Below are 22,308 nucleotides of genomic sequence, written 5' to 3'. Positions count from 1 at the left end.
GTCTGCTACTTTCAGAGAATCTTAAAACTCGGAATTGTATGGAACAAAGGTTCCAAACGGTACTTGATCCAGTATCCCTCCTGACGTATCCCCCAAGTCTTCTTTCCTATACCACTTGAGTAATTGGAAAGCATTACCTTATGAGACAATTCTATTTTCGAACATGCCTAAATGTTAAGAAGTCCTTCCTCTTAATGAATCAGATCTGCTTCCAGTTATTTTCCAACATGTACAGAGGAAAAGATAATTGTGCACTAAAGCAAAATTGGAAGTACTAGAGCAATACTTTCTCATTAACTGAATTTGTTAAGTGTTCTACATAAATAAAACCTTGTTGCAAAGGAAGATACTTTGATTCTGCTTACCAGGAAATACAAGAAAGCAAAACTATCTACTTCTTAAAAAAGAGCTATTTTTACCAATAGTCTCACACCTTACGGGGTGCTCTAAAAATATTTGTTGAAAATTGAGGGGGTTTTTGTCTTTGTTTTTAAACCTATCTATGCAGCTAGATGGTGAATTGGATAGAGTGTTGGCCTCATCTTCCTGAGTTCAAATTTGGTCTCACTTACTAGGTTGTGTGACCCTGGATAAGTCACTTACCCTGTTTGCCCCTGTTCCTCTTCAGTAAAATGAGATGAAGAAGGAAATGGCAAACCACTCCAACAGTATTTTTGCCAAGAAACCGCCAAATGATGTCATGAACATTCAGAAACAACTGAAGAACAATCTCTATCTATCTATCTGTCTATCTATCTACCTATGTATCATCTGTCTGTCTATTCTCTTTAGGTTCATAACCAGATAGGTTAAAAGTATCATCTGTTTTATGAATTTTAAAATTAAACACCAATACATTATTAGCTGAATCTTTATAATGCTCAATTTGCACATCTTTACAATGAAGGTATTGAACTAAATGATTTCTAAACCCTCTAACCCTAAAACAGCATCTTTAATAAAAAATTTAGAAGCCAAACAACCTCGTTGGGAGGAGGGGGTGGAGACAGGGAAGCAGAATAATAAGGCGTCATAGATCATAGAATTTAAGAATTGAAAGAGTTTAAGGAAACATGCCCTTCATTTTACAGGTGAAGGAAAGGGTCTAGAAAACTAGAAGTTAATTGTCCAAGGTCTCAGAGATATTAAGATGCAAAGGTGGGTGTCAAAGCAAGATTCAGTGCCCTTCCATGACATGAGCAGTGTGTTCGTTGTTCCCCACACTATTATGTTTTAAGGCTTACAAACCTTATTTTCACAGTAACATCAACCCAGTGAGGAAGGTAGTGAAAATAAACTGAGGAAAATCCAAAGAGTTTTAGTGATTGTAGGTAAACGGAGAGCTGGTAAATTTCAGATCAACCATGTCTTTTGATACTCCTAAGAGAACTTGAAAATGGACTATAAGAAGGGCTCTTCGCTGTGAAAGTACTGAAGAAGGAGGGAAAAGAGGAAGACGGACTCTAAAACGATCTAGGGTGCTGGGTTACAGAGAGATTTTTGATCCAGACACTTTTTCCCACCCTGCTCTCTCCTCGGCTCTCTGGGTTTTCTAACCCCAGCTCTAATATTAGAGCTGGCCAGAGGGGCTGAATGAATGGTTTGCAGGAAGACTTTCTCAACCCTGAAGCCAAGATAAAGCTCAGTTTGCTTCTGATTCCTAACCGAGTTTCTCCAAAAGACAATGCGGAGTAGGGGGAGTGGGAGAGGGGTCTGCGTCCCCGCCCACTACTGTCTCCTGCTCCTAAAAAAGCGGTCCCCACCCATGACCGTACCAGCCCCACCCTGTCTATCCCCCTCTTCTATCCCCCAGATGGTTTGTTCCAAAAGCTGTGGATAAATACTTCTGTCAAAAGAGGAAGCCCTTTGCACATCTCAGCGGAACTAGACTGACCCAGCCGCAAGTTTCTCTTTGTTGCATTCAGCCCGTCATTGTAGTGCACATCCCTGACCGAGGTGCCCGGTCTTCGCCCGGGTCTGGGCTCCTCGCCTTTGCACTACGTGTTGACAGCATTCCCTGATCTGTAGTGTTAGAGGGCCGGTGGGGAAGGGAAAGGTTGTGTGGGCTGGAGTGGAGATCAGGGGGGTCTTGGAGGCTTCAAGGGGGCTAGGCTGACTCGACGATGTCCACTGGCTCTGTGAGCGACCCGGAGGAGTTGCCTGACATGGAACTGCGTGGGCTGCAGCTGGCTTACCCAGCTCCAACACCCACCAAGCGGCCGACTCGCCGGGGAGGCAGCAGCAGCGAGCTCTACCCCTCCGCGGACAACTCCTCTGCGGAAGAAGACGAGGACGAGGACGCCGAGGAGGAAACTTGCACCCTGGCAGCGGTCCGCGGGTCCAGCGGCAGCTGCAAAAGGAAACGGACTCGGGGAGCTGCGGGAGGCGGCGGAGGGTGCGGGAGCAGCGGCAGCGGAGGCGGTAGCAACTGTAGCAAGAAGTCTCTGCTGCCCAAGGGCTCAACCGCTGAGTGCAAGCAATCGCAAAGAAACGCGGCCAACGCCAGAGAGAGGGCCAGGATGCGAGTGCTAAGCAAAGCCTTTTCCAGGCTCAAGACCAGCTTGCCCTGGGTACCCCCTGACACCAAACTCTCCAAACTGGACACACTTAGACTGGCCTCCAGCTACATAGCACATCTCCGTCAGCTGCTGCAGGAAGACAGATATGAGAATGGTTACGTGCATCCCGTGAATCTGGTAAGGGGACAGAAAGTATCTAACCGCGTCCCACTCCACCCCCCCCCCCATCTACCCTAAGACAGGAGTCCCCCCCTTTTTTTTTCCTCTAGATTTCCAGCGCTCTCCGCAGCTTTTTTTGACGGAGAGTGGGTAACAAGAGGGGATGCTTAGGTCTAGTGGGAGAGACTGGCAGAAAGGGTAAATTGATTTTCTGGGGTATTAAGAGGCTTGCCTCTAAAACTAAGAACAGGAGTCCTGTAACTTGAAGAACTTTCTTTTCCCTAAAATGAGGGAAGATATCCCTTAACTCCCGCAAAGTTATAGTTATGTTCTTATTTTTTTGTTTTGTACACAGTGTGCAGCGCTACTTTCAGTGACCTCATGTTTAGCTGATTTAGTAGTTCCGGTCAAATTCTCAGTTAAAACCTTGTCCACCACTCCACTGAAATCTTGCATTGCAAATTGCACCACCTGACTTTTTCCAGTTGATTATCTCTTCTTCCTCTTAGATGCTATGCTGATTATTTAGAATGTTTTTCCGAGGGATAAAAGCAGATAGTTTTGTTTTGGTTTGGTTTTTTACCCCTTACTCCTACACTGTTAGAAATTATTCTTTTGGGAAGTCCCACCCAGAACTCCCAGAAAGTCAGTTCTCTGCTTAAGGTCGGTCCTCATTCTTCTCACCCATTTGAAGAACACCGAAAGGCCCAACTTTACATTGTGAAAAGACAAATGGAGAATTTGATCTTTCTTTTGTTTTGAAGATCTCAAATAAAATGTCACATAAATTTTCAAACCACACCGAGATTTAAAAACAGATTTTAGACAAGGACTTTCCAATCCCCATCCATTGTGGGAACAAGAACCTGCAGATAAGGTTCAGTCAAGCAGGAAGAGACATCACTAGATAGTTAGCTTTTGTTCTAATATGTTGCCCCAATTTTAATTGCAGACGTGGCCATTCGTGGTTTCAGGAAGACCAGACGGTGATACCAAAGATGTTTCAACAACCAACAGATTATGTGGAACTACAGCTTAAATTGAAGGACTGTCTAATCAACTTAATTGTATTATTTTTAAAACTTGTGTTCTTTGGGGGCCAAACAAATGGTAACAATAAGCTCTCTCCTTATAGGTTAATTTTTCCCCCTTTTTAACTGGAGAGTTGGAGAAATATAGGGACTGGAGTATTACAAGGAATGGTGAAATGAGACCCACAGGGTAGATTAGGAAGGAGTTAAATGAGACTTTCTCTGAATAACCTAAAGGAACCAAAGCCCTGGACTGCAATAACCTATTTCTCCTGTAATGTTCTCAGTACTACTCCCCCTTCTCCCATCCCACCCCTCCAGGATTTGTCATAAGATCATTTAGAACGATTCAGGAATACTCTCTACTTTGTATCTAGCAGGTAGAGAGATCAAACCCAGACTCAGTGTCTGTCTCTAAAACTCACCAGAACAGTGTTATTTGCACTCCATTGGCAACAGTATTGTAATATAATGTCATTTAGAAATCAGAAGCAGATTGATAATATATTTGCTTGTTACCCCTTTAGAGCTTCTACCTTATGCAGCAATGCATAAGTACCGCAGTGTTTTTACTATCTTTTGAAGGAACATATGTTTCATGGAACACATACTAGGTTCCTATTAACTTACCCAATATAACTAGAACAGTTTTTAACATTCCAATTTCTGCACCGAATATGTTCAAGAGTTGGTCTCATTCCTCTCACAATTCCCCTCTTCCTCACATTCCCCCTACTTGGAACCAGAGTATTTGGAGCTAAAAGGGGCCTTAGATGAAGGACAACCCTCTCATTTGGTAGAGGGAGTAGTGAATGAGAAACGTGAAGTGATTTGTTCCAGGAGCTGAACCCAAACCCTTGGAGAGCAAATTGCATAGCCTTTCCAGAGCACTGCCCCACAAGCAGTGGCCATGCCTTTATACTTAATTTATAAAAGGAAATCATTCCCTTTTTTAAAGAAAGGAGTAAGAGCCAATACTCCCTGAGGTAAAATTCATTGCTTGATTTCAACTCAGACCTAACCCAGAGAAAAGAACTTTACATAAAATACTGTTTAAAACTCTTTTGGTGGCCTGGGAAGGAAGGTTGGGTTTGTTTACATTATTACAAGTCAAGTTTTTGTTATGTTTTTGCTTTGGGGCTGATATCCTACTGTACCGAGAAATTGCCCTCATGATGAGTAGCAAATGTAAATAACTTTATTTTTGTATGAATAACATTAAAATCATCATAGTGAGGAGCCACTCCAGTGTCTTCTTTCCTGCACTGCATTAAAAGTAAAAGGTATATTATAAAATTCAATTTGAAATGATCTTTTATCATAAAGACAGAGCCTTTTACATAATTGTCAACAGTACTGCCCTTTCCCCTCCCCACCACTCAACCATCTATCCCAATTGTTGGTGGTGTTAGGTGGGCAGCTTTACTCCAAAGCTATCTGCTAATAGAACATGAGAAACATAGGTATTCCTTAAGGAATTTGAGCCACTGCAGTAACAGAAAGAGAGTCTGGGGACACCATGTATTATCTGACACTGGCAGAGCTCAAATCTACCAAACATTCTGCAGAGTTGTTGAGTCTGTGGTTCTTGTGAGTCAGTTCACATCCTGTATATAAAGTGGTGAGCTATGAAACAGATGATGGAATCATGTAAGTGGATGAAAAAAGCATCCTCTGGCCTCAAAGGATTGTAGGTCTAGCTGGAAGAGATTTCAGATCATTTCATCTAATCCTCTTCATAAAATACTGAAACCTGGAGAGGGAGAAGGAGTCTATCTTCAAGTAGGGCTGTCTCATGGGAAAGGGGTAGACTTGTTCTGATTGGTATCCAGTGGTAAGACTAGAAAGACTAGAAGCAATGGGTAAAAGGTACAGAGAAGAAACTTCATGCTTGATGTAAAGCTATGTCTTTTTTTGGATAATTTATATTTAAGTATTTTTCCATGGTTACATGATTAAAGCAACATGTCTTAATAAATTAGTTATTTAAAATGTAGTTGTCTATTTTGGGAGATAGTAGGCAGTCTCCATCATTATGAGGCTTCAACCAATGGCTGAATACTCATCTGGGGAATGTTATAGAGGGGTTATTTTTCAGGTATAGACATTTAAAAAAATCCTAGTAAATATTTGAACCAATGTCCTCTGACATAAAATTCAATATATTTGAATGAGGCCTTTACTTTTCTTATGTCACTTTATTTTATTTTCAATACAGTTTTGGGGGAGAGGGAATAGAGATTCATTATTACTCTATAAAAGCATTTGAAGTCTTCTATATGCCAGTCTGTAAGTATGAATGCAAAGGGATTGCTTTCTTGGTAAGAGTGAGAAAAATACACACACACACACACACACACACACACGTGCACACACAATCAATTCATTAGTATTAAGTAACCTTTTCCTGCTTAGAAACACTTTAATTAAGGTTTTTCACATAAGGCACCTTTCTTGGAAACTGTGTTAGAATTTAGTTCTCATTGAGGATGTAAGAACATCCTCCTAGAGACTGAAGCATGGGGTGACTGTCCTGGAATTAGGACAGGTTTTAAATTTCAAGTTGGAAGTGACCATGGAAGCCTCATCCCCACTTCTTCATTTTATAGCTCAGGATATGGAGATCCAGAGAACTAATGCTACTTGCCCAAACTTCCCTAGATAGGAATAGAGAGAAGCAGGATTTAAGCCCACATGCTTTTACTTCAAATTCAGTCTTCTTTTTACTGCAATGGATTAAACAGTTTGATGTGAGTCACTTCTGAATAGGCAAAATAAATAATTACCCCAGCAAAATCTACCTGTGCTAGTTGATTTGTTGGGGGGGAGGGGCTGTTTTCCAGGTGGGCTCTCCATGAAGGATAATTTAGGCAAAGGTAAGATGAAAAACTAAAGATCTTATTTCCCAGAAGGCTGAGGGAGAAATACTTTGGAAAGAAAGGAAATATAAAATTAAGTCAGCCTTAGACAAAGACTATGAATGTAATTGAGGTGACACCTCAGAGGGTAGGATTTGTGTTTTGCCTTAGTTTTTGTTTCAATTTCACCTGCAATTGTCAAATGACTACTAAGATAAGGGGAAGAGAGATACCCTTAAGTAGTGTATGTAGTTTGTATAGTTTAAAGCATAGAAACCTAGAAAAGAATAAATATTTGATGCTTGGGGTGGGGTCTGGATGTTCAGAATACATGCTAAATCTCACACAGATATTAAAACATAAAGATGTAATTCTATAATGCAAGCCCATCTCTTCCCCACCTCCATTCCCAAACTTTCCAGAAAATATATTTCTCAAACGGCACTTTCACTGTGATTTTTACATGATTTCTAGGCCAGAACATTATATGACCCTTTTCTCAGTCCAGAAAGTTTCACTTGCAATAACTTCTATTGGATAAAATGGTAGATAATGCTTCTTTCATTCTGTGTATAATAATAACTAAAGGAGAGTCTTAGCCACCATAAAGTTTGTCTTCTACATAGCCAACACAGAGGGTGTATGGGCTGAAAGTGATGGAGAAGACATTTCAATCACAAACTTGAAATTAGGTGGGAGGAGGAAGGAGTCTTTAGATGCTATTTGATGATAGCTGGTATCAACATTGGGTGGATAATTTTTGAAAAGTTTGTTTTTAAAAATGGCTTCTGTGAGTTACTAGAATTAAGAGGAAAAGTGTGTGACTAAAAAGAGGTAGAGGTAGGAGTGGGAGTTGGAAAGGCAAGTGCCAGCAAAGGAAATATACATCCCATAAAAGACTGAAATAAGGCAAATGTCCATGTTATTGGCTACAATGGAAGTAGCATTTTGTAATCAAAACAGCATTGCTTCATTGATGTCACGGCAACCAAAATCCCCTTTTCACCCAAACTTCTTTGCTTATATGAATGTTTCACCAAAAGCTAATTTCAGAACTCTCATTTTGAAACATTCAACCTTGAAGGGCTCTGGTATGACTGTTAAACTAACTGCAAACGTCTGAGCTGGAGGCGAAACTTGGATAGGACGTTTGCCCTTCACTTCCTACCACCTTATATCATATTACATTTTTTTTCTTTTAAAGCCTTGGCTCTTGCAACAAAAAATGAAAAAATACCACTTGCAATTTTAAACCATTCCCCACCCCCAAACACTTCAGCAAATTTGTGATAAGAAATACATTTTGCACTATGAAGTATCACCTTGATACACCAAGAAAAATGAGAGAGCAATTTGCCTTCAGGAATTATACTAGTCTTACTTTTCAGTCTTCCCTTTTTCCCTTTCCTTCTCCTCTCTCTTATTGTCCCTTGAACCATTCCTTCCTTCATTTCCTCCCTCCTTTTTTTGCTCCCTTCTTCCTTTCTTTATGCCTTATTCCTTCCTTCCTTTCTCTGTCTCCTTTTCTTTGCCTTTCTTTCCTTCTTTCCCTCTCTTTCATTCTGTTGCTGTCTTTCCAAGTCTGTCTCTGTGCCTGTGTCCCTATGGCTCTGTCTATTCCTGTCTCTGTCTCTGTCTGTCTTGCCTCCAGCAGTGAGTTAGGGGAATGAGTGAGTGAAAGTGTGGCCAGGAAAACTGCCATCAGCAGGGTGCCTGAGAATTCAAAGAGAATCAGAAGACAAAAGGAGGAAGAAGAGAAAAGATGTCAAGATGGAAGCAAATGTGTTACATATTCCAGAAAAGACAATTGAAGGGATGAATGAATAGCTTTAGAATAGGAAATTGGGAAACTGAGATGTTTGAAGGAGAGTGGAAAAAGAGAGAAGACTGTGGGGGATAGAGAATGGAGTTTGTATAATACAATTAGGGGTTCAAGATCACTGGGATGGGGAAGGTATGACCAAGGAGGAATTCATTAATAATTGCCAAATGAGTTTAAGAAGCTTATTAATATCACTAGAAATTTGCTCTCGGTATTCTTTCAGAAGATCTAATGGAGTGGTAAACATTTACATAGTGGTGTTTCCCATCCATGAAGTTATGCCATACTAATAGATGGAGCAGGAAGAAATACCATCTCTTTCCAATTAAGGCAGAAAAGATCCCCTATAGGCAGAAAGAGCTATATTACCTTTTCCTTTTGTATTCAGCACGACTCTATTATTCCACTTATATTTTTTCTCCCTCCCACAACTATGTAAACCAGGAGGGACATCCATTATTAGAATAGTCATAAATGAAAACGTGAAGGTGTTGGGGAAAGAATGCCAAGAGGGTCCCACATGCCCATTCTAGTGCTTTAAACAATAAATGGGAACAAGGTTGGCTAATGGAAGGGTATAAGCATTTCTATAGCATCTACTGGATACCAGGTACTGTACTGTTTTACAAATACCTTACTAGATGTTGACAACTATCCTTTGAAGCAGAGGGTGTTACTATTCCTATTTTAGAGTGGAAGAAACTTCAGCAAACATAGGTTATGGGACTTGCCCAGGATCACAGAGTTTATAAGAGTCAGGATCCAGAACAATGACTCTAGGGAGCCTTCAGACAATGAACTTGACTGCCTTCTTTCCTTTCTTTCTCTTGTTAAGCACAACCTTCTTTGATATAACTACACACTAACATCCTTTTGCATGCTTTCATCTCTTTGTTCTTCTTTGTGTCTTCTTGTGGGGAAAAAAGTCACCCAATTTTGGGCACACCTTTTTGTATGTAAGTAATGTAAGTAGTTGCTTTAGCAACCTTAGAATCATCTTATATTCCTCAAAAAACTTAACCTCTTGTATATAGCCAAATTTTCCCAGTTTTCATGTTATCTCAGAGATAGATAGATAGATAGATAGATAGATAGATAGATAGATAGATAGATAGATAGATGATAGATAGATAGATAGATAGATAGATAGATAGATAGATAGATAGATAGATAGATAGATCACACACTATCTAGGTCAATAGCTAGGTAGAAATTATACAATGATTTAAAGTTTGGAAAGTGCTTTACAAACACTCTCATTTTATGTATACAACAATCCTGCTAGTATGTTCTATTATTGTGCCTATTTTTCAGATGAGGAAACTGATGCAAACAATGGTTAGTACCTTGTCATTTTGAGGAACAAATGAGATAATAATTGTCAAGTGCTTTACATAGTGACTGGCACATAGTAATCACTATAAAAATGTTAGTTGCTATTATTATTAATAATTTTTCTCTTCCCCAAAAGCGCCAGTGTCACCTTCTTTCCTCGGGTATGAGCTAGCAATGTCCAAGGACTTACTGATTGATACCCTCACCTACCAATTTTGTCTTAATTAATATGATCTACAACTGTCTTTCATGATGACTATTCCAAGAGTGTTTAGTGAAGCTTGTTCTGTCCACCAAAATTGAGAACTGTTTCCTGTATCTCCAAGAAGATTGATAGCTTTCCTGTGTGAAAGCCCTTCCTCATCTGTAAAATGAAGAGGCCAGATTATCTCTAAATTTACTTCCAGCAAAAGTCAATTTTCTTTTATTACTCGGAAGCGAAGATTTTCACAGTTCATGGTTAATTTAGTAGAAATATAGAAAATTAAATCAAAATGTGCATTTTGCTATTTTAAAGATATTTTATTTTTTCAAACTATATGCAAGAACAGTTTTTAATACTTCTTTAATTTTTTAAATTTAAAGTTCTCTCCTTCCCTCCTTCCACCCCCCTGAATAGCAAGCAATTTGATATTTGCAGTCATGCAAAACAGAAACATGTATTTTAACTTAAGTGCATTTTATTTAACTAACAGAAAGATGAGCTTAACAAAATACTTAATGATTTTCAATTAAATTAATAGATTATTAACCTATATATTGCTACGAGAAAAAATCTCTAGTTTTAAAACACCTTCTACTACTCTCAAGTAGCAAATTTTGTCACCCCACCGTCTCGAAAAAATTTTATGTTGCTACTGAGTCTGTCAATTATTGTGGTAATTGACATGGAATACCTGGGCTTATGGGAGCAATATGTAAAATATCCACCAAAAGTACTGATTTGCCAAAACCATTGTTTATAGTAGAAAAAAAAACAATTGGAAAGTATGTAACCATGAGTAGGAGAAAGACTAAATAAATTGTGCTATATGCATGGAATATTACAAAAGCACTCTACAAAAGCATTTAGTGAATGTGGTCAAAATAGTCTTGAAGCTTCAAGAAACTTTTATTTATAAAATCAAGCAAGCAAGCAACATTCATTAAATACCTACCATGTGCTAGGCACTTCACTAGTGATTTATACTTCCTTCGTTCATTATGGTGTGAATGACATCTTACTTTTTTCTGTGAATTATTAAAATGAAAAGATGATGAAATAACTATACTAACCTGGCTTAACTCATAAATGTTGTGTTGTTTTCCTGATAGATATAACCGAATGTCAGAGAAATCTACTTTCTCTCTTGGCACTTTCCTGGGCAAATAGTTTGCACATTATGTATTTTGTTCTTTTGTTTCCACTTATTTTCCAATTTATTCTGCAATCCTCATTTTTTGTTTTATTAATTAAAAATAAAAAAATAAAACAAACATTTTGTTTTAATAATATTCCACTTACATAGCACATTTTATTTAGTCTTTCTTCTACCCATGGCTACCCACTTTGTTTCCATTTTTTTTTCTACTACTAATGATGGTTTTGGCAAATCAGAACTTTTGAAGATTTTTCCCATGTTGCTCTCATAAGCCCAGGCACTATATGTCTTGCTCTCACCACCTGAGGTTTTCAAATAGTTCAAAGGATCCCATAAATTGACCTACCTGATGGCTACTTTCTCCTAGCCAGTATGTTCTGAACACTCAATATGGCTCTGTTGGCCACAAAGATTTAACTTCAAGATTGTTAAAGTATCAAAACTAAAACTGAACATTACTTGGGTTGATTATATAACATTAAATAAAGAAAAACCAACCATCAAATGTTTGATTTGAAATAATATGCATCCATGCCATTTATGGCTTTACTCATATATACCATCTGTCCCATAATTACCACTAGGCACCATAGTTATCTACTGGGAGGGTAGTTGGTCCATTGGACAGAGTTGTGGATCTGGAGTCAGGACAATCTGAGTTCAAATGAGACCTCAGACAATTACTAATTTTGTGACTCTGTTTGCCTCAATTTTCTTGATCTATGAAATGAGTTGGTGAAGGAAATGGAGGAACACTCCAATATCTTTGCCAAGAAAATCCCAAACAGAATTAAGAAGAGTTGAACATAACTGAAAATGACTAAAAAAACTATGATTTAGGCTAACTTCCTCAGTTTAAGACTAAAACCTTGTGCAAATGAATGGGACCTATGGACATAAGAGTGTAACTATTTCATAGAAGTATCAGGATTAGATTTCATAGCTTTTGAATTTCCAACTGGCATTTAGATCAGTGAAGCATATCACTTTAGGATTTGACTCAGTGATAATATTTTATCTTAGTTGCTAAATATGTACAAAGTAAAAAAAACTTGGGAAATGGCATAATGTGCATCACTGGTTTACTTGCTATGTTATTTAAGCTATGCCACTTAATCACTTTGGGGTATGATTATCTATCTCATCTGTAAAATGAAAGTGTTGAATTAGTTAACTTCTAAGATAGCTTCAGGATTGACAATTCTAGGATTGCTTTTCAATCTCCCACCAATCATTTATTACTACTCTTGTGGTTGCTCTTACTATGATATAATAAAGTGATACTGAAAATCTGACCCAAAGGACAAAGCCAGGCTAAACAGAAATATTGTGAGACTTATCAGATATAAGATGAAAATTTCCTTGGATTTTCCCACAATGATTCTGTGTCATTTCTATATGACTTCACAATTGACTCTAAGTCCATGCCACAGACCTCCAAGATTCTAGCTCCCAAATCATCCAAAGCCACAGAGATGTTTAATTGCCCTATTAGGAAATCTTTCTGGAAGAAAATTAATTTCTGTTGCTAGTATCAATAAATCAGACAATTTCAGCAAAAGTATTATAAGGGATATTATTCTAAAAGTAAATTTTAATTTGCATTAAAATACTCATAAGAAAAAGATGCTTCTCTTATAGAATGACAAGTCTTTTTCAATAAGATGTATGTAATTGCAAAAGTATAATACAAGTGAAATAGTTTTATTATATTTTATTTGCCCCAAGAGAAGAATAGTATCATATATATGTGCATATATATATATATATATATATATATATATATACTAGTTTCAAAGACTACTGAAGCATGCATGGTAGTGCATTACAAAAATATAGCTTTCCTTCATTTGAATGCTTCTAAGGTACTGAAAGATTACAAAGTATGTTGAATAAGGGAAAAGCTAAAATCCTGACACCTAGAAAAGTATTGGGAGGTGGGAAATTACTATAAAATCAATTAGCAAGCACATTGGGGGAAAGAGGGTATTACACAATAAGTCCAGAATCTTAATAATTTGGAATTGGAAGGGTTCTCAAGAGTTATCTGAAACAAGATTGTTTCTAGTGTTTAAATTCCACTTATAATGCTGTATAAAGGTGAACTTTGGGCTTCATGGACACCCAAGGAGTCTGTGAATAGATTTCAGCATATCTGTGAACTTGAATGTGAAAATGTTTTGATAACTGAATTTCAATATAGTTAGGTTCCTTTATAATCTTATAAATTTTATTTTATGCATTTAAAAACATCCAGAAAAGAGCCTATAGGTTTCAAAAGATTGTCAAAGGGATCAATGACACAAAATAGTTTAAGTAAACCTGTGGTAGATAAATGAAGACTATGTTTAAGCATTTTCAAGAATAAAGAGCTTACTCCATTTTGAGGAAATCTATTCCATTGTTGGACTATTCTAATGATTAGAAAGTTCTTACCTGGTGTAGTGGAGTGAGAGATGAAGTAGAGGCAGGAGACTTGGATTCAAATGCTGGCTCAGATGTTTGATATATATATCTACATTTAGATATATATCTGTGTGTGTGAGAGAGAGAGTTGGGAGACGATACTTAAGGCTTTTTGAATTCCAGTTTTCTCATATATTAAGCAGACATTTCTCCCAGGATTTTTTTGAGAAGCAATATGAGCTATCATTTACATATAAAAAGAAAGGCTCAAATAAATACAGTAGAGAAAAAAGATATAGTGATCAGAGAAGGAAAGTGAAAGATGACTAGTGGAGAGTAGATGCTACGTTGGTATCCTTACAATGTCCTAAAAATGCAAGAATGGCCCCAAGCACATATATTGGATCCTGTCTGATACTTTATTGGAAGATAACAACAGGAGTTGCTCTCTAATGACAAGCTTGGCTGTGTTGCAATCTGAATCATTATAGGAAATATTCACATTGTTAAGATAATATCTACAGTGGAATGTCAGAGTATTTACATAGAGCAGGAATTTACCTTTATATAGCTTTCACCTACTGGTCCTGATTTTACCTTCTGGAACAATACCCCATAATTATACTCTCTCTTCCAATGTAACACTTCTTCACATATATATGGAAAATAAATTTGTGTCTAACCTACGACTTCTCTTCTACAGGGATTACCATCTTCAATTATTTGAATTTCTCTAACGAATTGATTTTCAAACCCATCACCATGCCCTGGATGAGTACATGTTTGTTTGTAGCCCTCTTAAAATATGTTGCCCAAAACTAGATGTAACAATTCAGAGCTGATGTGATGCACACAAAGTACAGTGATTATTACACTAGTGCAACTCAAAGCTGATTGCCCCCACCAGCCACCCCTTTTAGCAGCCATCATTGTCTTGATTGATGTTGAGTTTATGGTTAAAATAGTTTTCATATAAATGCTGTTGATCTTGTAATTTCTTAATCGGTACTTAAATAATGGACATATTAATAAAGAACTTTATACTGATCCCTATATAGTTTCATTTCATTCTTTTGCAGCAAATCCCTACAGCCTCTTCAAATCTTTTAAATGGCCAGTTCTCTGGAGCATATTACCAATCATTCCTAGCTTTTTAAATCATAAATTTGGTAAGCATATTTTCTGCCTTTAAGAAACAGAAAGATAATGAGCAAGCCAAGAAAGATCCTATAATGCACTTCAATAAGTCCTCCCACCAGTTTGATATGAATCTTGCCCTCTGCTTCCATCATGTTTTAACATGTCCTCTGATAACCATTCTGTTTATATCAATTGGTCCAGATTCTTGCTACAAAAATTTACCAGCCACCAGGTCACTTTTCCTCTTTCTTTGAAGAATTCAGAATCTGACTCAGTATTTACCACCGCACATCTTTCATTCTTGAGAATGGCATATACTTACTGTTTTACTCTTGAATACCCTGAACTCCCAGATCGCTGACCTCCTGAACTTTCTTGATTAATATACTCACTCAACCTCAGCTCTGTAGATGAATGTCATACCTTAGATATCCCAGATAATCAGGCCACTTTCGACTGCAAACTCAGAAACTTTCCTTTATAATCATCCCAAATCTTAGTATTGCTAAACCCATTCTTTACCATCACCTTGTCCTTCAATCCATCTATCTTCCTTGTTCTTTCCATTTCAATCCCAGGCTGGTACTCCTGCTCTGGCTTCACTGGCAATTACTACCTTGGCCCTAAAATTGACCATTTCATCTATCTACTGTGAACCAACCCCCAATTGATTGTCCCATTGCCCTGGCAAAGTTTGCTTTCTAATAGTTCTCAATCCTGGATGACCCCTTTTTACCCACCTTTTCCTCTCCTGCTTCCACATTACTCTGTAACTATGCCAGTTATATCTACTATAATACATGATATCTATTATTAATGAAAGCATTGTTACTTCATGATAATTTTTCTCTGCTTACCTCATTGATTCAAAGGAGTAACTGTTCAGATCTGTTCCTTTCTTTTCAAGTTTCTTCCTTTATTCCATGGCCCCTTTCTCAGTTCTTACCTTGTATTTCACTGGAATAACTTATCTACTTTCAGTTACCTCATTTATCTTACTTGAAATTTTTGCACTTTTCCTCCTCTTCACAACAGTCTCCCTGGAAGAGGTTATCTTTCTTATTGTCAAGGTTAACTGTCTCATGAATCATATGTATGGTGTGGTTCCTCAGAAAGAGGTGGATTTGGGGACAGAACATCTGAATATTAGCAAAAGTGGCCAACAACAACCAAAAAGTCAATATTGGAAGGGCTGTGGAAAAACAGGCATCAAAATCATGTTAAGATCAAGGATGGGTCAAATCAATCTGAATTTCAGTTTACAATTAAGCAAATGATGCCTTCTTTAATGGGAAGAGGGGAAAGGAAAGGTAACTGAGTATTTTAATGTAACAAACAAATAAATAAAATTTAAAAATTAGAATTTGGCAAAAAAAAAGAGGACTGAAAAATCTATGCCCTTTTTAGAAGAAATTTCACAAGTCAAAAACAGGAAAAAAAGGTTCAATAAATGTCAAAGTACTCATAGAAGAACATTCTGTGGTAATAAAACATTGGAGGGAAATATGGCTATATATTGACTGGAGAATCATTCTAAAAATTGGTGATATATGAATTCATAGTATATTGTGTGCACTAAAAAAGGGACAAATTGAAAATTTCAGAGAAAAAAGAATATGCTTATTAACTAATATGGAGTGAAATATGCAGAACCAAGCAAACCATCTACACAAAGACTACAGCAATATGTTTTACTTTATTTTTGAAATTTATTTATTTGTATTGTAAAAAATGAATCCTCAAGTATCTCACCTCCTTCCTCTTCATCCTGAACTATAGGAGGCATCAACCAACTATATATATATATACATATGTATGTATGTATAAATATATGTTTCTATTTATCAATTCTTTCTCTACAAGTGTGCATTAACAAGCTATTTTGAAAATATTAATTTTATAGTTGTATATAGTTTTCTTTGTTCTATTCATTCCTTCTTAATTTTTCCATGTAGATTTTTCCAAGTTAAAAAAAATGAATCCATTCTTCATTTCTTTTGGTGTAGTAGTATTCCAACACAATCATATAGCACAACTTGTTCAGCCATCCTCAACTGATTGATATCCCCTACAATGTCCAGTCCTTTACCACCATAAAGAGAGCTGCTATAAATATTTTGGAAGATAAGGATGTTCTTTCCTTTTCCCCCTGGTTTTCTAGGGAAATAGACCTAAGTGGTATTGCTAGGTCTAAGAGTAAGAGTATTCTAAGAATATTCTCTATTTATTTTAAGTATGAGAGCTCTATCTGAGAAAGTCTCGAAACACTTCTACTAATTTTTTGCTTTGTTCCTAATCTTGGCTACATTAGTTTTGTTTTTACAAAACCTTTTAAGGTTTATATAAGTGAAATGATCTATTTTGCATCTCACACTGCTCTCTATCCCTTATTTATTCATAAATTCCTCCCCTGTCCATAAATGCAATAGGTAATATGTTCCCTATTCTTATAATTTGCTTATGATATCTCCCTTTATGTCTAGGCCATGTATCCATTCTGATCTGATCTCAGTAAATAATATAAAATATTGGTCTGTACCTAGTTTCTGCCAGACTATTTTCCAATTGTCTCTGCAATTTTTGCCAAATGGTGAATTCTTATGCCAAAACTCAGATCTATATTTTTGTCAAATACATGACTACTACAATCTCTTATTACTTTTCATTGTAGGTTTGTTTCACTGATCTACCTTTCTAATTCTTAGCTATTATAAGATATTAATTACTGCCTTATAAAACAATTTAACATCTAGAACTGCTAGATCTCCTTCCTTTACATCTTTTTATTATTTCCTTTGATATTCTTGATCTTTTGTTCTTCTAGGTGAATTTTGTTCTGATTTTTTAGTTTGACATATAATTGTTTATTTTTTTCTAGTTAAATAAATGAATTTTTGGTAATTTAATTGGGATGGTATTGAATAAGTAGATTAGTTTAGGTAGGATTGTCATTTTAATTCTATTGACTCTGCCTACCAATGAACAATTAATTATATTATTATTATTATATTGTTATATGTTGTATAATTATATCCAATTATTTAAATATGACTGTATTGTGTAAAAAGTGTTTTATAATTATGTCCCCGTAGTTCCTGGGTTTGCTTTCATAGTGTGGAAAAGGCATGGAGAAAGAGAGGACTTGCAAACCAGGTCATGCAAGAAACAAAGATGGGGACCTGACCTGTAAAATCAAGGAGAAGATTCCAAATAGAATGTTCCCAGGAGGGGGAGACAGTTGAAGCTGGAGGGGGAGAAGCTGTTTGGCTCTCTCTGGGGGGTGACTGACCAAGAGAGAAACCTCTTCTCTGTTTTTTTGACCAAAGGAGGCAAGCCTGGCTGAAGGGGGAAGAAACTGAGAATGAATATTATTAGTTTCTGTCCCAGGCTGCAGAACCCTTGAGGGGGGCTTCTGAAATTAGACTGAGAGACCTTGGTGGTTTTGTGGAGAAGAAAAGAAGAAAGAAGATTTTAAACAGTTGTCCTCCATATCTCTGAATGTCCTTGAGTCAAAACTGTGACTGGACTGATTTCCCAAATTCCTCCTATCCCTCATTATAGATTAGGGCAACCCTCATCACTCTTACCTCAGTTTCCCATCCTGATGTTTCCCAATAAACCCCTTATCTGAGAAAGAAAAAAGAGTATCTTTATAGTCCACTCTGGGGTGGAGGAAGGAAGCCAAAGGCTTCAAGAAGTGTGTAGTTTAGGGAGGGAGAGAGGGAGGAAGAGGGTAGGAGAAAAATATTGATCCATTAGCCATCAAATAGTGATCAGTAGGCAAACCCCAGAGCATTCTCCTGTAGCAGCATCCCTCTATCTCAGGCAGCATCTCTCATCTATTCCATTTTAACTAAGCAACCCTCAGAGTGTCCCTCTACCAGCAGCTCTCCAATAAGCAGAGTACCCAGTTATTGTAACAAGAAATAGTTTAACACAGATTACCCTTTTATTACAATTGGCACCCCAGATGGTATCTCTCATCTATCTCCATTATTATAACTAGGCAGCCCTCACATGTTTCCATACTTGCAGCTCTCTTCTGTCAGAGTACCATTGCAACAACACTCAGGGGGGAGGGAGGAAGCCAAAGGCTTCAAGAAGTGAGTGGTTAAGGGAGGGAGTGAGGGAGAAAGAGGGTAAGAAGCAGATTGATCCATTAGCCATCAAATAGGGATCAATAGGCAAACCCCAGAGCATTCCCTGTAGCATCATCTCTCAGTGTCTCTCAAAGTACATCTAGTAGTGGTAGTCTCTCGATGACTGAGAATGACTATTGTCTTTGTGCATTGTCATCTATTGATGTACCCTCATGTGACTTTGGAGTCCAAAGGCTGAGGCGCACAGTTTGTGGCACATGGGGCATGGGACGCCAGTTGTTACGGGAGGTGCGGTTGTGGCCTGGTGTCGGCGTTCACGCGCAGCGGCAAGACGTCGACGTCGCTCATCTTCAAAGGTGGTGGCGGCATGGTTAATGTGGGTTCTCCAGCTGTTTCTGTCAGAGGCAGCGAGTTCTAGTTGCTTTGGTGTAAGGCCAGCCCACTTCAAGTTGGACTTTAGCTGATCCTTGAATCTTTTCTTTGGTCGGCCTTGTTTCCTGAGTCCAGCTGACAGTTCACCATAGAATACCTGTCTTGGTATTCGCTGTGGGTCCATGCGGATGACGTGTCCAGACCATCGTAGCTGGGTTTTGAGGACCAGGACTTCGATGCTGGTGGAGTTGGCTCTGTCGAGGACTTCCTGGTTGGTGATTCGGTCCTGCCATCGGATCCTCATGATTGACCAGAGAGAGCGTTGGTGGAATTGCTCCAGCTGTTTCATGTGCTTCCGGTACAGTGTCCATGTCTCACACCGTGCAGGAGCGAGCTGAGGACCACTGCGTTGTACACTTTGAGCTTCATCACAGTGCTTACACCGCTGTGTTGGAGGACTTTGCAGCACAGCCTCCCAAGTGCCTGGCTGGCCTTTTGGATCCTGGCATTGATCTCGTGGTCTAGAGACCCGTCGTTGGTGATGGTGCTGCCCAGGTACTTGAAAGTGTTGATATTAGAAAGCTGCATGCTGTCGATTGTAATGCACGGCTGGTTCGTTGGCCTCCCCGGTGCAGGTTGGAACAGCACCTCTGTTTTGCTGAGGATGATAGTCAGGCCAAACAGTTTTGTTGTGGTAGAGAACCTGTCCACAATAGTTTGGAGATGATTTTCTTGGTGGGCCATGAGAGCACAGTCATCTGCGAAGAGAGCTTCCAGGATGTGCCTCTCTCTTGTCTTTGTTTTTGCAGTCAGGCGGCGAAGGTCGAATAGTGAGCCATCCAGTAGGTATTTGATGTAGACACCCAGGTCTAGATCCATCACAGCATGTCGTAATAGTTGGGTGAAAAATAGGTTGAATAGTACCGGAGCGAGGACACAGCCTTGTTTCACGCCATTGGAGATGTTGAAGCGACCGGAAGTCTCTCCACCAGATAGGACTTCCCCTGTCATGTCGACATGAAAGAGCTGGATCAGTTTGAAGAATTTTGCTGGGCAACCAAGCTGGCTGAGGATCACCCACAATGCGTCCCTGTTTACTGTGTCGAACGCCTTTGTCAGGTCTATGAAGACAATGTAGAGACTCAGGTTCTGCTCAAGGCATTTTTCCTGCATTTGCCTCACCGTGAAGACCATGTCGATGGTGCTGCGATCTGGTCGGAAGCCACATTGTGATTCAGGCAGGTTCTGCTCTGAAACAGATGACAGGAGTCTGTTGAGTATAACACGGGCGAGGATCTTTCCAGCAGTGGAGAGTAGTGAGATGCCTCTGTAGTTGTCACAGGCTGCTCGTGAGCCTTTGTTCTTGTATAGGGCTACGATGGAGGCATCTCTGAGTTCTGGGGGCATGTCTTCCTCTTCCCATATGCTGGTCAGCAGTATGTGGAATGCCTGGAGCGCCTTTCCATTTAAGGCCTTGTACACCTCAGTTGGGATCCCATCTTTACCGGGTGCCTTGCCTGCACTCATTTGTTGAATGGCTTTTTGGACTTCCTCTATTGAAGGAGGGGCATCAAGTTGTTCAATGGTGCGGTTTTGGGGGATCTGGTCAAGGGCGCTTTGGTCGACTGAAGAGGGTCGGTTGAGAAGCTGACTGAAGTGTTCTTTCCACCTGTTGCTGATGCCTTGTTTATCTTTTATGAGAGTGTCACCGTCAGAGGATAGCAAGGGAGTGGTGGTGGGTTTTAATGGCCTATAGACAGTCTTGAGGGCACTGAAAAATTGTTTGTAGTTTTTTGTATCAGCAAAATGCTGGATTTCTTCTGCCTTTTTTTCCCCACCATATCAGTCTTGCATCTTCCTGATCTCACGCTGCGCTGTGGCTTGGAGAGACTTGAATCTGTCCTTTTTAGAAGCAGAGTTTGGGTTATTTTGCCACTCCATAAAGGCTTTGTTCTTTTTGCTCAACAGGTCTTCAAGCAGCCCTCAAGTGTCCCCATACTAGTAGCTGCCTTCTAGTAAGCCAGACTACCCAGTTACCATAACCAGAAATAGTCACACAGATCATCTATTCTATCACAATAGTTATACTCCACACTATTTTATTCTATCTCTGGTTAATCTTAAGAGATATCTCTTCTTGCAGGTCTTTGTTAGTGATATATTAAAAATGGTTAAGATTTTTGTGGCTTTGTTTCATGTCCTGCTACTTTGCTAAAATTATTGATAGTTTTAACTAGCTTTTTAGTCAAATCTCTAGTATTTTACACATATACCATCATATCATCTGCAAAATAGATTGTTTTCTTATATCTTTGCCCATTCAGATTCTTCAATTCCATTTTCTTCTCACTGCTATTGGTAGCACTTCTAATACTATATTAAATAATATTGGTGATGAAAGCTTCCTGTCACAAATAATGCTTGCTGGTGATTTTAGATATTTACTTTGACTCATTTTAAGAAAAAAAAATCTACTTATACCTATGCTTTCCAGCATTTTTAACAGACACAAGTGTTGCATCTCATTAAAGGCTTTTTCTGAATTTACTGATCGAATCATAAGGTTCTTGTTACATTTTTTATTGATATAATCAGTTATGGTGATAGCTTTACTTATATTAAACCATCCCTGCATTCCTGTTATAAATCCTGTTTAGTCACAATGTATAATCTTTATAACATATTGTTGTAATCTCCTAGATATATTTTAGTTTTGTTGTCATTAAATTAGGCAAAATAACTCCCCCAAATTGCTTTGATTTGATCTTCATTGGTGGTATATTTGTCCTTTTCATTTTTAGTTATAGTGATTTGATTTTTTCTCTCATATTAAAATTATATTTTAATAATTAATAATTATATGATATATAATTATATATAATAATTAAAATAATAAAAATATTAACCAATGTTTTCTCTTTTTTGCATATTTTTCATAAAACTAATTCCTAGTTTTATTTATTCATTGAATGGTTTTCTTATATCTAATTTTGTTGATCTCACTTTTGATTTTTAGGATTGCTAATCTGATGTATAGTTGGGACTTTAAATTTTTTCCTAGTTTTAAAAATTGTACTCACAATTTATTGATTTGCTCTTTTTCTATTTTATTGACATAAAAACTTAGTTATACATTTTCCTTTAGTTACTACTTTTTCTATATCCCACTGGTTTTATTATGTCATCTCATTATAATCATTCCCTT

General features: G+C 38.0%; 1 protein-coding gene across 1 annotated transcript; it reads left to right on the top strand.

The window, feature by feature from the left end:
• The first annotated feature begins 1,862 nt into the window (after positions 1-1,862).
• MSC (musculin) lies at positions 1,863-4,952 on the top strand. The gene is made up of 2 exons (XM_001367941.4): positions 1,863-2,696; positions 3,631-4,952. The coding sequence occupies exons 1-2, from the start codon at positions 2,124-2,126 to the stop codon at positions 3,715-3,717; spliced, it is 660 nt and encodes a 219-aa protein (XP_001367978.1). The 5' UTR covers positions 1,863-2,123; the 3' UTR covers positions 3,718-4,952.
• Positions 4,953-22,308: the final 17,356 nt, after the last annotated feature.

Source organism: Monodelphis domestica, chromosome 3, assembly GCF_027887165.1.
Source record: "Monodelphis domestica isolate mMonDom1 chromosome 3, mMonDom1.pri, whole genome shotgun sequence".
Lineage (NCBI taxonomy): Eukaryota > Metazoa > Chordata > Mammalia > Didelphimorphia > Didelphidae > Monodelphis > Monodelphis domestica.
This window is presented reverse-complemented; position numbering and strand designations above follow the sequence as displayed.